Below are 14,443 nucleotides of genomic sequence, written 5' to 3'. Positions count from 1 at the left end.
AGCAGGCACGGGGTGTTGGAGGTTCCTCCTCACTGATTCATCTGGAAGTGGCGCGTGGGGAGAAGGTGCATACTCATCAGTCTGAAAGCCCGCTGCAGGGTTTCCAGGGGTCAGAGGACAGAGCGCACGAGCTCCGGCCAGACTCGGGTGCACGCGGCTGGGAAGCACATGTTCATACAAACACTGCCACAAGGCGGTCTTTCTCGGCAGCCCGCCTCCGCCTGCCCTCAGTTGCCACCGTCAGTTCCGCCCCCTGCCCTCCTCCCTCCTACTCTCTCCAGGGGCATCTTCGAGGCAGAGGACGATCACAGCCGTTTTCGTTCCTTTCGCCCCCGGGGCCAGAAACAAACTTGCATAACCCACCGACCTCTTCCAGAGGGACCAGGGCAGCCAGCCAAGACCATGCACCCTTCTCCCCATCAATGCTGTTTTCCTGGTGAGGGGGTGGGAGTAGGTTCAGCGCCGAAAGAGGAGGTGGTGTACCAGTCAGGGCCCCCTCGAAAGCTCCCGGAGAGTAGTCCCACCCCTAGCAGGCAGCCCCTTTCCCGGAGAAGAGCCAGTGATCCCCGCGCAGCCCAGGCCCCAGATGGGAAGAGCGTTTGTTGGCCTCTTAAGGACAAGAGGCGATTGCCTCTGAGTCCCGTGCGTCTAGCAGCGCCCTAATGTCAGGCACCCTGTTTTGCCACCCCGCAACCCTGCGCCCTGTCTGTGCCTCGCTGTCCAACCCGAGGGCACAGAGCCCAGGATGCTGCTAAAGCCCCGGCAATCCCCAGGCTGGACGCCCAAAGGAGCTCCGTGGGGAAGCAAGACCTCAGCCAGGGCCTCGAGGGAGGAGAAGGGAAGGCGGGCGAGAGGGCGGCGGGAGCAGGGGGACCCTTGCCAGTGAACTTTTCCTCGCGAGCCGCAAGATCTTTTTAGCATAAACTGTTGGAGAGACCCGCTGGCAGGAGGCTTCCTTTCAAACATGGTATTTTACAAATTGAGGAGACAAGAGGAGGGTGCCACGGCTGCTCGCGGCTCCCCCAACTTCAAAAAGTGCCAAGAAGCGGGAGCACAAACTCCAACCGGCTCAGTGGATCCCGAGGTCGGGGGAGAGGCTGGTCCAAACCCCTGCCCCAGCGGGTGGGCTACTCACGTTTTTGCTGTGTGGGAGACCTTTCCACGCCTTGTCCTGTGGGCTCCTAAATGCATTTGTATGCATTTGTCCTTGCAGCGAAGTGCTAACGGAAAACAGAAGCCAACTCCGTTCTGCTAAGGGTGCAGGTACTGTCCATGAAAAAGGAAAACAGAATCACATGAAAACGATGCTCCAAAACCGCAAAAAACAACAACAAAAGGAGGAGGAGGAGGTGGGGAGGGAGAGAAATAGCACCCGAAGAGTAGACAGCCAGACTTTCTAGCTTCCTGGCTGGGAAACGCACTGGCCCGGGGGAGCGCTCCCCTGGGAGGGCCGGCGACCCAGGAGACCTCACTGGCGGGCGGCGGGGCGCCGGCAGCAGCGGGAGCTCGGCTGCGAGTGCAGCCCTCGGGTTCACTTGCGGTTCAAAGGCGACTCTGTGACTCCAGTGGAGTCCTCTGCTTTGGGCCTGGGAGGAGAAAGGGATGGGGGTGGGGAAGGAGATGAAGGGGGGCGGGGAAGTCCTTGGAAACAACCCACGCCTGAACATTTGTCAGACAAGCACACACACCCACTTCAAAAATCTAGTTGGTGCACGGGGGCCGGTGGCAGAGCTGCAGGCTCTCAACGTTGACTGCCGCCGGCTGCTTCCCCTGGAAGAAGAGGAGCCAAGTAAATCCGGCCGGTGTTAAATTTCACTGCTCACTGACTCGCAATGACATCACCAAACATAGTGCACATACAAACACACCCTCCATCCTACAACCTTCCCCCTACCCCGCGCCCAGCGCCCGGGAGGAGGTCCGCAAATCCCCGAGCCCGCAGCTTCCGGAGCGCACGCAGCCGCGGCGCTCCAAGGCTCTCGCTTCCCACGCTGTTCTTTCTCCAGGTTTGGGAAACTTGCAGGTGACTGGTCTTCCTCGGTCGAAGTGTCCGTGTGCCATCAACCTGGGGACACTTCGACAGACTCCCCAATTTGATGTCACATCAGCAGCCCCCAATTTGATGTTTTCCTCTTGCTGGTCTCCCATTCCCAATCTTTTTCTCTATTCTCCTCACACACACCTGAAATCTATCTCTACTCAGAGGCATTTTTACGTTCCTCCAAATTTCTTGCTTTTTTTTTTTTAGTGATGCTTGTGGCCTAAGTCAATTTATCCATCTCCTTTTCTTTCAATTTCCAACTTTTCATTTTGAAATAATTTTAGGTTTACATACAAGTTACAAAAATAGTACAGAAAACTTCTGTATACCCTTCCCCTGACTTTCTCTAATGTTATTATCTTACGTAACCACAGTGTAACGATCACAACCAGGAAATTAACACGGCCACAATGCTATTGACTAAGCGAGAGTTCTTATTGGAATTTTATCATTTTTCCCAAATGTTCTTTGTCTGGTCCAGGATCTAATGCAGGATCCTACACTGTGTTAATTAACTAAGAAAGAAAGTAAAAAATTGTCTTATCTCCTTAGTCTTCTCCCATCTGTGGAAGTTACTGTCTTCTTTTGTCTTTTATGACTTGACATTTTGAGGAGCACTGGGCAGTCATTTTTTAGAAGCTCTCTCAATTTGGATGTGGGTGGTGTATTCTCATGATTAGATACAAGTATGTATTTTTAGCATAAATACCATTGAAATGATGTTGCGCCTTTCTTAGGACCTCATATCAGGTATACATGTGTTGGTATATCTTATTGCCAGTGATGTTAACTTTGATCGCTTGGTTCAGGTGCCACATGCCAGGTCCAGCCACTGTAACATCCCTCCTTCGGTGCCCACCACCACCACGATCACCAGTTTTCATACCAAATAGCCACAGCTTTCTGGAATCCTAAGAACTCAGGACTGAAGGAAGATAGTCACTCTTAAATAGCCTTAAACTATAGTTTTTCTATTTTTTACTACTGGTCAACTAAAGAAGGATGGGTAGTTTTTGGTTTGGTGGAGAGAATAAATAACAATTAAAAATATCTGAAGTAACTCACCTAATTTCTGTCTTTATTGCCCCATCACTTACTTAAGGACTAAAAAATATTTGTTTTTCTATTCACAATGTTGAGCCTGAATATTTGAATTCTGTATGGAAAGGAGTTGTTATTAAAATGTAACTCAGGTTTACTGAGTATGAGAATAGGTACTAGTCTGAGTTAACAGAGCCTTTATCAGGCAGAAGACGCCAAAAGGTACACATACCCTGAAACACAGTACATTTGGGGCAGAGGAGGCATTTGCTCAGTAAAAAATTATCAATGTAAGTTTTAAATGCTATAGACTTTTTAGGATGGTGGAGTTTATAGTAAATCAAATTAATCAAGACAGTTGAACCAGGGACCTTGAGATTTAGTGGGGCCTGAGGGAAATGGAGATAGTCACTTCATGATCTTGATATTTTCAGAGTTCAGGTCATTTTTTAACAGAATGCCAAGATCTAAAATACATGAATATTTCTTATAAATCAATAAGAAGAGAGATGCACATAGAAGTATTTAAAAATGAGCAAAGGAAATATGCAATTTACATAGGAAAAAATAAAACTGGCCCAAATTATATTTAACCAACTCAATTCAAGAAATGTATGTTAAAATAATAAGGTACCATTAAAAAAGTCGAATGGCAAAGGTTTTTAAAGAAAGAATAACATTCATTGTTGATGCGAGTCAAGTGAAGCTCTTACACCAGCTGGAGGGGTGTAAATTAGGGACAACTACAGGAAATTTGCTAATATGGATTAAGGGCCTTTAAAGTATTATATTTTTTGATCAGTGACTTTGATTCTAGGAATGTATCCTAGAGAAATAATATCTGCCCATGAAAGCATATGTATAAGAATGATCATCACAGTATTATTTTATTTCTCAGTAAACAAATGATGGTACAATCATATAGTGCACAGGTGGCAAACACAAGGCCTGCAAGCCAAAGCTGGCTTTCTACCTTGTTTTATCTGGCCGGCACCTAGTTTCTACCCCATGGCAGCACCAAGCTCTCACTTACATTTACCTGTTAAGGAGAAGTTACATTTATACAGTCCTAAATTACATTCAGCCCTTTGAAGGCAACCGTGAGGCAGATGTGGCCCCCAGTGAAAATGAGTTTGACATTATATTATAGTGTAATATTATGCAACAGTGAAAAAATAATGTTTTGAAGAACATTATCTAATGTGGAAAATTCTTAAAATATTTCAAGTGGAAAAAACAGGATGAGAAACTGTATCCAATGCAATATTAACACAAGGTGTATGTGTTTACAGTGTATACTATGTATTCTAGAACAAAGCCTGAAGGGAAATATACCAGAATAGTAATAACAGCATGAAAATAACTTCTGGGTAGTGAAATTAATGAAGATAAATTAAATTATCATTCATTTTTTTATTTTTCCATTTTTATATTTTATACTAACAATGTATTTTTACATAAATCAGAAAAAGACTAATAAAAGTTTCAAAATTGAGAGAATAGTTGGATTGGGCTCCTGAATGTTGTATAGATGTTTTGGAATAACTAATATGGAGAATGTGCTAGGGAAGAACCAAAAATATATAACAAATGGATTAAAACGAGTTTATGTAACTAGAGAAAGGCAAATCCATAAATTGAGCAAGATTCTGGGATAACCAAATAGGAAGTTAGATACACACACACTTGCATGGTTATGCTAGGGGAAGAACTCTACATTTTAAATGTAATGTTGCAAGTTTGCCTTCAAAAACTTCCTTGGAGCCCTCTACTGGGACGGTCTTCTAGGAAGACTAGAATTTATATTTGAAATAATAAACTGACCAGTTTACATGCCTATATCCAGAAATGAACTTAGTTGTTTCACTTTATATTCAATTTTTCTAAGACTAATTTTTTACTGATAATTTATATTAATCTCTTCAGTGTCACATAGCGTAAGGAGAAAAGTTATTGTTTTACTATTGAAAAGGATAGGCCCCATAGAAGTAGACTACCAAGAACTCACAATTAGGTGAAAGAGTTGCCCGTAATATCTATGGAATCTTATGCAGAAGGTTACTTAGGAGTGAGGATGCTGAGGTAAGAATACAGGGCAGGGCAAAAGTAGGTTTATAGTTGTGAGTGTGCGAAACACAGAGTTTATTCTTGTATTATTATTATTTATTAATTATTGTTTTCTTTTTCATAAAAACAACTGTAAACCTAGTTTTGCCCCACCCTGTATAGTCAGCGGGGGGGGGGGGGGATCAAGATTTTGAATTTCAAATGTAGGGATATGGCATCCATATTTTCTTTAGAACTTACCTGAATAATACGTGCATTTGGAAATATTAAAGGGCTAAATAAAGTGTCTGGCTTCTCTCATGTTTCGTTGTATCTTTGGTTCTTTATAATAAGGCTCACTTTCCCCATCTGAAACCAGCACTACAACAATTATGTCAGGCATTTAGTATATTTGACATGAATACTCATACAACTGCTACAGATTTTAACAGAACCTAATTTATAGAAACCAGTGATGCAAAAACACGTCAGGAGTTGGAGAAGAGCTAACTGGGCATAGCAATTGGCCTGAGATATCACATAAGAACTCCAACTCGTACTCGTGGCTCTCTATCAGTGCCTTTAGTTCAAGTTTCTCTCACCTTACTAAGAACAGTAAGAAATTCAACATGGAACATTTCTGTTTTATCTTTTCCCAAGAATTCTCAGGTGAACAAAGCCCCATACTTTTTCAAAAAAATAAAAATAAACAAAACTAACTAATGGTAAGAGGTGTTTTTTTTTTAGTTATAGAAGTAGAAGAAACTTTTTCCATATTTCAGAATAAGATTCTTCCAATAATAGTGGTGATATTATGAAATGTCATAAAATTATGTTTTCCTATGGAGGAGAAGAAAGATTTAATTTGCACCAGGCTAGTCTCTGAAATTAATAGGGAGGCAAAGAATGCCTACAGATCCTGTTGTATGATTGCACGTCTTGGCAGATATTAGAAAGGAGATATCCATTTCTATCAAAGTAAAACTTTAATATAACATATCAAAGTCACATTAATTCCCCAAGGAGATAAAAAAAAAAGCAATATGGCTATTTTAGCATGTACATAGAATTCTATTAATCATATTAGAAATTATTATAATGATGTAAAGATTGCTTGGTTCTGCACAGGGGACACCTAAGGAACAGCTGCAAGTGTTTTTCACGTATTCTGATTGATGAAGAGACCTCGAGGAGCAAAGCGAGCCTAGAGAAAGAAGACATTGATATTACCAAGCACTTCTAGGTAATGGGGCACAGTTCCATGTGCTTTCACATATCTATGTGTTGGTGTAATAATCTTCTCAACTACCCAATGAGGAGATATATTAATTTTATAAATTAAAAAATGCGGTTCTGAGAGGTTAATTTAATTTTCCAAGGGCATACAGCTAATAAATGGTAGAGCTAGAACCCTGATCCAGACCCATCAAATTCTGAAGTCTGTTCTCTTCAGAATCTAATGACTCTCAAATTTTAGTGTGCATATTAGTCACATGAGTTGTGTTTTACAATTACAGATTCCTGAATCTTATGCCTAGATGTTCTTGTTCATATGTACCTGGGCAGAATAATTGTGGCTTAATTTAAATACCATGCTTAAATATTTATTGAATGAACAAATAACTAAAAAGTTGAATACCTACTATGTATCAGGTAATGGTTTAGAGCCCTGGGTTATGAATATATGTTATAGTTTTAACTCCTAAAGACCTTATAACCTGCTAGGGACAGGACCTAGTAAGAAAAACCAACTGGACAGATCATAGAAAAAGCAAATAATAACCAGCTGGTGATATAGGACAGCTAGGGTGCAAAACAGATAGTACACAATTCTACTTAGAGTGAGTGGAAAGATGTAAAGTTCAGATATCTAAGAATGAATAGGTTTTGCCAAGTAGATGAGAAAATTCAAACCAACCCCGGGTGACGATAACGTGGAGGTGTGCCCTGGCACCGAGATCAGGGGCCTGCAGTTGGAGAGGCTACAGTACAAAGATGAGGCTGGAAAGATCACAGAGTATCTTTCAGGAATTTCAACTTAGGCTCATTTTCTTCTCTGTTCATTAGACTAGAGTAACTTGAAAAATTCTTCTATATTAGTTCTGATGGCCGTGATTCCTTGGAGACTGATGAAACATTTGAGAGATGCATGCTTAAACTTTATTTGTTTTAAAATATGTGTCCTGGAAGTTAAGATTTCTTTTTAGGTTTAAAACAGATGTATTTTAGTTAGAGACACAAGATTTGTTAAAGTCATAAGAGATGCTTACCCTGGCTGTGATCATCAGGTCAGGGACCCAGGCCAATCTTTAACTGGGGACTTTGAGAAGGTGATAGCATTATTCATAAAAATGACTTAATATTCACTTTGGGAAGAGAGCTACATACATTTGTCACATAGCTAACTGAGGTATGTTTATATAGAGTAAATTACAAATGATGAAATCTCTTAATCCTTCCTCACTAGGAAAACTTATAAAGATGTTTACTTTAGATATTTAAGGTGCTTTTTCAGTCTGATCCAGTATGGATTCTGTCTTTTATTACTTAACTTTGTTGATCTTCTTCGCTGCCACTGTTTCTTTACCACCTGTTTGTGCTAGATGCTCCCTTTGCTGTGGCCCTTTGTTCTCAGTTGCATGAATTCACTCCAATATGCATCTGACAAAAATGGCAGAATGATCACCCTTTCTTGATTTGTTGGTCTAGGAACTAAGGAGCTCTACGTAGCATGATTTCTTCCATGTGGATGGATAGGTTTTTTGAGGTGCTTTGGGCCAAATGGTGCTGGAAGGGTGTTTCATTATGACTTTTGGTGGAAAGAGGAACATATTTATTAGGAACTGAAAACCAGAGAGAAACACAGACACTCTTGACACATTTTGCATAACACTAGGAATGCACCATTCTAATCCCACCCAACTACATTCCCTCTGAGCAGAATCTCAGGGTTAACCAGTTTGGCCATTTCACACCTATTGTAGCCTAGCTCTCCTGTTCAAATAAAACCTGGAAGTACAAAGAACACAGATTCTATATCATTCATTGTGAAGTGAACAAAATGGGAGCTACCAACTGAGTTGAAATCAACTCACTTTTCTTTGGCAGGGAACCCTAGTCACTTTTAAGGTCAAAGCCAAGGAACTAGGATAATCTGAGTCCAAACACCAAACAGGATAAAATAAAAAAGACACATATGTAGAGTAAATTGCCTTACTAAATATGTATTTGATTTTGGTCTGCCATTCAAATGTGTGTGTGTATGTGAAGTTTTTTCAGAAAACATACGGCCACGAGGATATTTGTCACAGTTGGCATCATGCCTGTGTAGTAGTGAAATGTTACAGCAGCACCATTCATACCACTTAAGTTCACAATCTGTCAGCATTTCCATTTTAAACCCCTTCTGAATGAATTCCAAAAGCTACAGCATCACCAGGGAGCTCATTAATTTTTGAATGTATATATAAAGTTAAATTAAAATTGGCACTTTGGAGTGTGCCTTTGAAACTTAGGGACTTCTCTCCCAGCTCTTTCTTTTTCCCATTAAAAAATGATTGCTGCCGCCAGTGGGCCCCTGGGGCCAGATGGGGTGGCATGCTGGAGATCGGGGACAGCCTGTCTGGGAGAGAATCCTCTCCAGAGACATATTTTCTTCTAAACATTTTAGAGTATCTCCACCTGAATTCCTTCACTGGACTTTTATTATAGAACCATTTTATGTGAATAACAGGTAGAAGTTTCTACTCAAATGTATTTTTCCTGAATCTCCTCTGACAACTTCCCTCATTTTTAATAGGACAGAATTCTGGTCTAAAATTTGTTGGGAAAAATGTTTAAGGCTTCATGTATTAATTAGAGTGTCATACAGTTCTAGACAAACATAAATAAAATGGTTTTTGTATAATAGTTTGAAGATATGTTAACAGATCATTGCAGTGCTTAGGATAATAGTAGCACATTAAATGGCATCTACTAATGTTAAAATTTTTATCAAAAAATATATCATTGAGATGTGTGTAAATGTATATTTACATATATCATACATGTATGTAAAATTTTAAAAAAATTTTATTGAATTTATTGGGGTGACATAGGTTAATAAAATTATGTAGGTTTTAGGTGTAGAGTTCTATAAGACAGCATCTGTGTATTGTATCATGTGTTCACCATCCAAAGCCAGGTCTCCTTCCATTGCCATTTATCCTTTACCTGCTTTCCCTCTGATAATCAGCATACTGTGGTCTGTATCTATGAGGGTTTGGTTTTTTTTTTGTTTTTTTTGCATACTCCCTTCACCATTTTCACCCAGCTCCCAAATTCTTTCCCCTCTAAGAGCTATCACTCTGTTTTCTGTATCTATGAGTGTATTTCTATTTTGTTTGTTAAATTATTTTGTTCACTAGATTCCACATATTAGTAAGATTGTATGGTATTTGTCTTCCTCTGACTGGTTTATTTCACTTAGCATAATACTCTCCAGGTCTATCCATGCTGTCGCAAGTGGTAAGATTTCCTTCCTTTTTATAGCCGAGTAGTATTTCACTGTGCAAATGTCCCATAGCTGTTTTATCTACTCATCTACTGATGGGCATTCAGGCTGCTTCCAAGTCTTAGCTATTGTAAATAATGCTGCAATTAATTAGAACAAATATTCCAAAAATTCCTATGGAACCACAAGAGACCTTGAATAGCCACGGCAATCGTCAGAAAGAATAATGTTAGAAGAATCATGCTACTTGATATTAAACTATACTACAAGGCCATAGTAATCAAAATAGCATGGTACTGGCATAAAAACCAGACATATAGATCAATGGAACAGAACAGAGAGCCCAGAAATAAACCCATGTCTTTATGGTCAATTCATATTTGACAAAGAAGGCAAGAACATACAATGGAGTAAAGATGGTCTATTCAATAAATGATGCTGGGACTATTGGACATATATGTGCAAACAATGAAATTAGGTCACCTCCTTATACAATACACAAGAATAAACTCAAAATGGATTATGGACACAAATGTAAGACTCAATACCAAAAAATCCTAAAAGAAAACATAGGCTGAAATCTCGGACATTGCTTATAACAGTATTTTGTTCTGATATATCACCTTGGGCAAGGGAAACAAAAGAAAAAATAAACAAATGGAACTATATCACACTAAAAAGTTTTCCCATAGCAAAACAAAATCAATAAAATGAACAAACAACCCAATGAATGAAAGAACATATTTACCAATGATACAGCTGATAGAGGATTAATATCCAAACTTTATGAAGAACTTATACCACTCAACACCAAAAAACTCCAAATAATCCAATTTAAATATGGGCAAGGGCCTGAATAGACATACTCTGAAGAGGACATACAGATAGCCATATGAAAAGACATATGAAAAGTTGTTCAATGTTACTAATCATCAGAGAAATGTAAATTAAAACCATAATGAGGTATCACCTCACACCAGTCAGAATGTCTATCATCAGTAAATCAACAAACAAGGGCTGGGGAGAATGTGGAGAAAGGGGAATACTTTTGCACTGTTGGTAGGAATACAGATTGGTGCAGCAACTGTGGAAAACAGTATGAAGTTTCCTCAAAATATTAAAAATGGCCCTGGCTGGTGTGGCTCAGTGGGTTGGGTGTCAACCAAGAGGTTGCTGGTTTGATTCCCCATCAGGGCGCGTGACTGGGTTGAGGGCCAGGTCCCTGGTTGGGGATGTGGGAGAGGCAACCAATCAGTGTTTCTCTGGCACATCAATGTTTCTCTCTCTCTCTTTCTCTCTCCCTTCCCCTCTTTCTTTTAAGAATATTAAAGTGGAACTGCCTTATGATCCAGCGATTTCACTTCTGGGAAGTATATCCAAAGAAACCCGAAACACTAATTCAGAACAATACATGCACTCCTGTGTTCATTGCAGCGTGTGTCTGTACAATTTAAAGAATAAAACAACAGTGCCATATAAGGAATATGACATTATTAATATCCTAAGTTTCTGCATGCCCACTCCCCTCTACTGACTCTCGCACATGTCCCAGTAACATCTTCTAACATTTAAATAAATACTTCAAAAGAAGGTTTAAGCTAAGACAATTTTGTTTTGAAGTGTATGAAGAATTACTATTTATTCAATGGCTTTTGTGAAAGATTATGGTGAGTGTTATATTTCCCCAGTGAAAATATATCCTTGGGTTTTTAGCTTCGAACACTTATACATTTGTCCAGTCTGTCGATGACTCCTTCTGAGGCTTATCTAGGTCTTTGCTTGGAAAAGGCGCTCCCATTTCTGACCTCTCTGTGCCAGCCCAATCTGGCTGCCACAGCTGTTTCCCAGCAGACCTGAAAATAATAAGAGTGTGTGATTAATAGCAGGACTCAATATAACTACACTTGATTCCATTGACTCTTATCCAATAGGGAAAAGGAATCCAAACAATTATATTTGACCCTCTTATGCTCTAAAATAAGATTTCCAACATAGCCACATTTTTATTTATCCAAAGATCTCAAAGGTTTCAGATTGGCAAGAATTCTAAGATGAAATTTTCTACATTTACCCTTTGAATTGCACCTTCCAAAATTCTTTTTCCTGACACATATTTCTTAGGCTTTAACACTTAGATGTGTACTTTATGATATAGTACACATCTCCCATTTTGTTCAAGCAAACACTGAAGTGTGTACTAAGCATATGAACTAATCATTCAGGGTTTTGCTTCTATTTTACTTTGTGTAGTGTTTGCACACAGAATATTAAATATATATTCTCCTGTGCACCTGTTGAGTGTGTGTGTGTGTGTAGAGAGAAAGAGGGCTCAAGAACCGATTTCTTTTTTCATTGTTGCTCTTTAAGTGTATGTATTCAGCTCTTATTTTCACATTTTAAATTTAAGAAGTCAGTTAGATAGAAGTCTTTAGTTGGATGACATACAAATAATTTCTCTTCTTCATGGAAATTTTAGTCATGTTTAAAGACTCTATAACAGTTTTAACAGTTCTTTAAATTAATAGTATAGTTTGTGTTAACATTGAATAAAACCAAAAAAAATGCACAAAAACTTTGATGTCTAAACTGTCTAAAAATTAGGGATTTAGGACACTATCTGCCCACTGTCATCACTGATTATTTCCTTCTCAGCAATTAGTTTTTTTTTTAATTTCTCCACACTCATAACAACTATATCCAATGTGTAAAACAAAATATCTGTAGCCAGGATGAGACCAATATATTTTGAAATTTATATTCATGGGGAAATTATTTAAAATAATATTAGTGCCAGCCCAAAAGTATGGGGCATTACTTTGGTTAAAGCAATATTAAATGTGGATAGAAAATATTCAGGAAATACAAGAAATGGAAAGAATTAGAGTGTGTCTTTAAGGATAACTAGACTAATTCTTAGGAGAGATGGATGTTCTCCCTAAAGATGTTTGGCTTGAATAAAATGCAAGAGAAACAGTGTTGGACAACAGCAGCTAAGACATATTTTCCCCATGGGTCAGCATTTTATAAAAGAAAGAATATAAAAGGAAGGACTTTAAAATATTTTAAAATTTTTTATTCATTTATCTTTAGAGAGAGGGGATGGGAGGGAGAAAGAGAGGAAGAGAAACCCTGATGTGTGTGAAACATAGATGGGATGCCTCTTGGGCACACACCCCAAGGGGACCCCTTCCAAACCTGTGACCTTGCTCCCGAGGGAAGGGGCCCAAACAACTGAGCTACACCAGTCAGGGGTGAAAGGGAGGACTTCCAAATTCATGGATCAGAATGCATAAATGATTGTTTCCATTATGTGAAAGTTTAGTAGCACTTGAATATCATGAATAAATATCTGCTTTGTGTGGAATCGTTCTTTTTAAAAAATATATTTTATTAATTATGCTATTATAGTTGCCCCAGTTTTCTCCCTTTGCCCTTCTCCACCCAGTACCCCCATTCCTTCTGGCTTTTTTTAAATGTACTGTGGTAGTATGCATAGTTATGTAAATAATGGGCAATGGGTTTCATGTTATATAAACATCACCTTTGTTATGTGATACTTTTGAAAGTTTCTGCTAAACCCCCTTACTTATGAAGTTAGTGAAATCATATAGATTTTTAAGGAGCTACACAGGAATGTAAAATCTCCCCCTCCACTCTGGATGGCAGAATAAATGCTCTTTTCATGTACTGACACTTCTACAGGTAAGTCTATAGCTTATAGCTGTAGACTTTCCTGTACAATATGATGGAGCAGGCCTAGCTCACTATGGGATCAAATCCTAGCTTTTCCACCTAGAAGCCATGGGATCTCAGGTACATTATTCAATCTCTTTCAGCTTCAATTTCTCTATTTGCAAAATAAATATAATACTACTGTTCACGTTCATGGGTATGCTGTCTAAATGAAATAATCCACGTAAAGTGCCAGTCTGTGACACATAAATAGCACTTGCTCAGTAGATGTCACTGCCTTTCAACCATCCTTGAGGTCTGCAGTCCAGTGTTGGTTATCCCGATTTTACAAATCATAAAACAAACTTGAAGACACAGCTGCAGTCACAGAGCTAATTAATTAGTAACAGTCACACTAGGAATACAGGTCTTTCTCGTGGCAATAATAATTACTGTAGTAACATTATTATTTTTTATTTTGTTATTTTAAAACATTTTGGTAAATTAAACTTTATTTTTAAACAAATTTACTGGGGTGACACTGGTTAATAAGATCACATAGGTTTCACATGTACGCTGCTACATGATCTGTATATTACATTGCGTGCCCACCACCCAAAGTCAAGTCACCTTCCATCACCATGTATTTGGCCCCCTCACCCTTCACTACTCCCCAACCCCTTTCCCTCTGGTAACCACCATGCTGTTGCCTGTGTCTATGAGTTTCAGTTTTGTATCCTGCATATGAGTGAAATCATGTGGTTCTTAACTTTTTCTGACTGACTTATTTTGTTTAGCACAATGTTCTCAAGGCCCATCCTTGTCATAAATGGCAGTACTTCATCTTTTGTTATGGCTGAGTAATATTCTGTAATATATATGTACACATTTTCTCTATCCAATCCTCTGTTGAAGGACACTTTGGCTGTTGCCATGTCTTGGCCATTGTGAATAATGCTACAGTGAACACAGGAGTGCATGTATCTGTGCAAATAAATGTTTTCAATATTTTTGGGTAGATACCCAGAAGAGGAATTGCTAGGTCACATGGTTACTCTATTCTTAATTTTTTTGAAGAACTGCCACACTGTTTTCCATAGGAGCTGTGCCAGTTTATGTTCCCACCACCAGTGGATGACAGTTCCTTTTTC

The 14,443-nt window shown here is 39.3% G+C and overlaps 1 protein-coding gene across 1 annotated transcript in view; it reads right to left on the bottom strand.

Moving 5' to 3' along the window:
* The window catches only part of COL24A1 (collagen type XXIV alpha 1 chain), a 342,153-nt gene extending 340,415 nt beyond the window's left edge, over positions 1 to 1,738 (bottom strand). The window contains exons 1-2 of the mRNA XM_045835493.1: positions 1,693 to 1,738; positions 1,136 to 1,266 (exon numbers count right to left, since the gene is read on the bottom strand). Coding sequence (XP_045691449.1) covers positions 1,136 to 1,191 — 56 coding nt within the window. The 5' untranslated portion in view covers positions 1,192 to 1,266; positions 1,693 to 1,738. The remainder of the gene's footprint in view (positions 1 to 1,135; positions 1,267 to 1,692) is intronic.
* Between the last annotated feature and the right edge of the window lie 12,705 nt (positions 1,739 to 14,443).

This window comes from Phyllostomus hastatus, unplaced genomic scaffold, assembly GCF_019186645.2.
Source record: "Phyllostomus hastatus isolate PE091 unplaced genomic scaffold, TTU_PhHast_1.1 phas_contig_209, whole genome shotgun sequence".
Lineage (NCBI taxonomy): Eukaryota > Metazoa > Chordata > Mammalia > Chiroptera > Phyllostomidae > Phyllostomus > Phyllostomus hastatus.
Note: the sequence above shows the minus strand (reverse complement) of the source record. Positions and strands in the feature narration are given on the sequence as shown.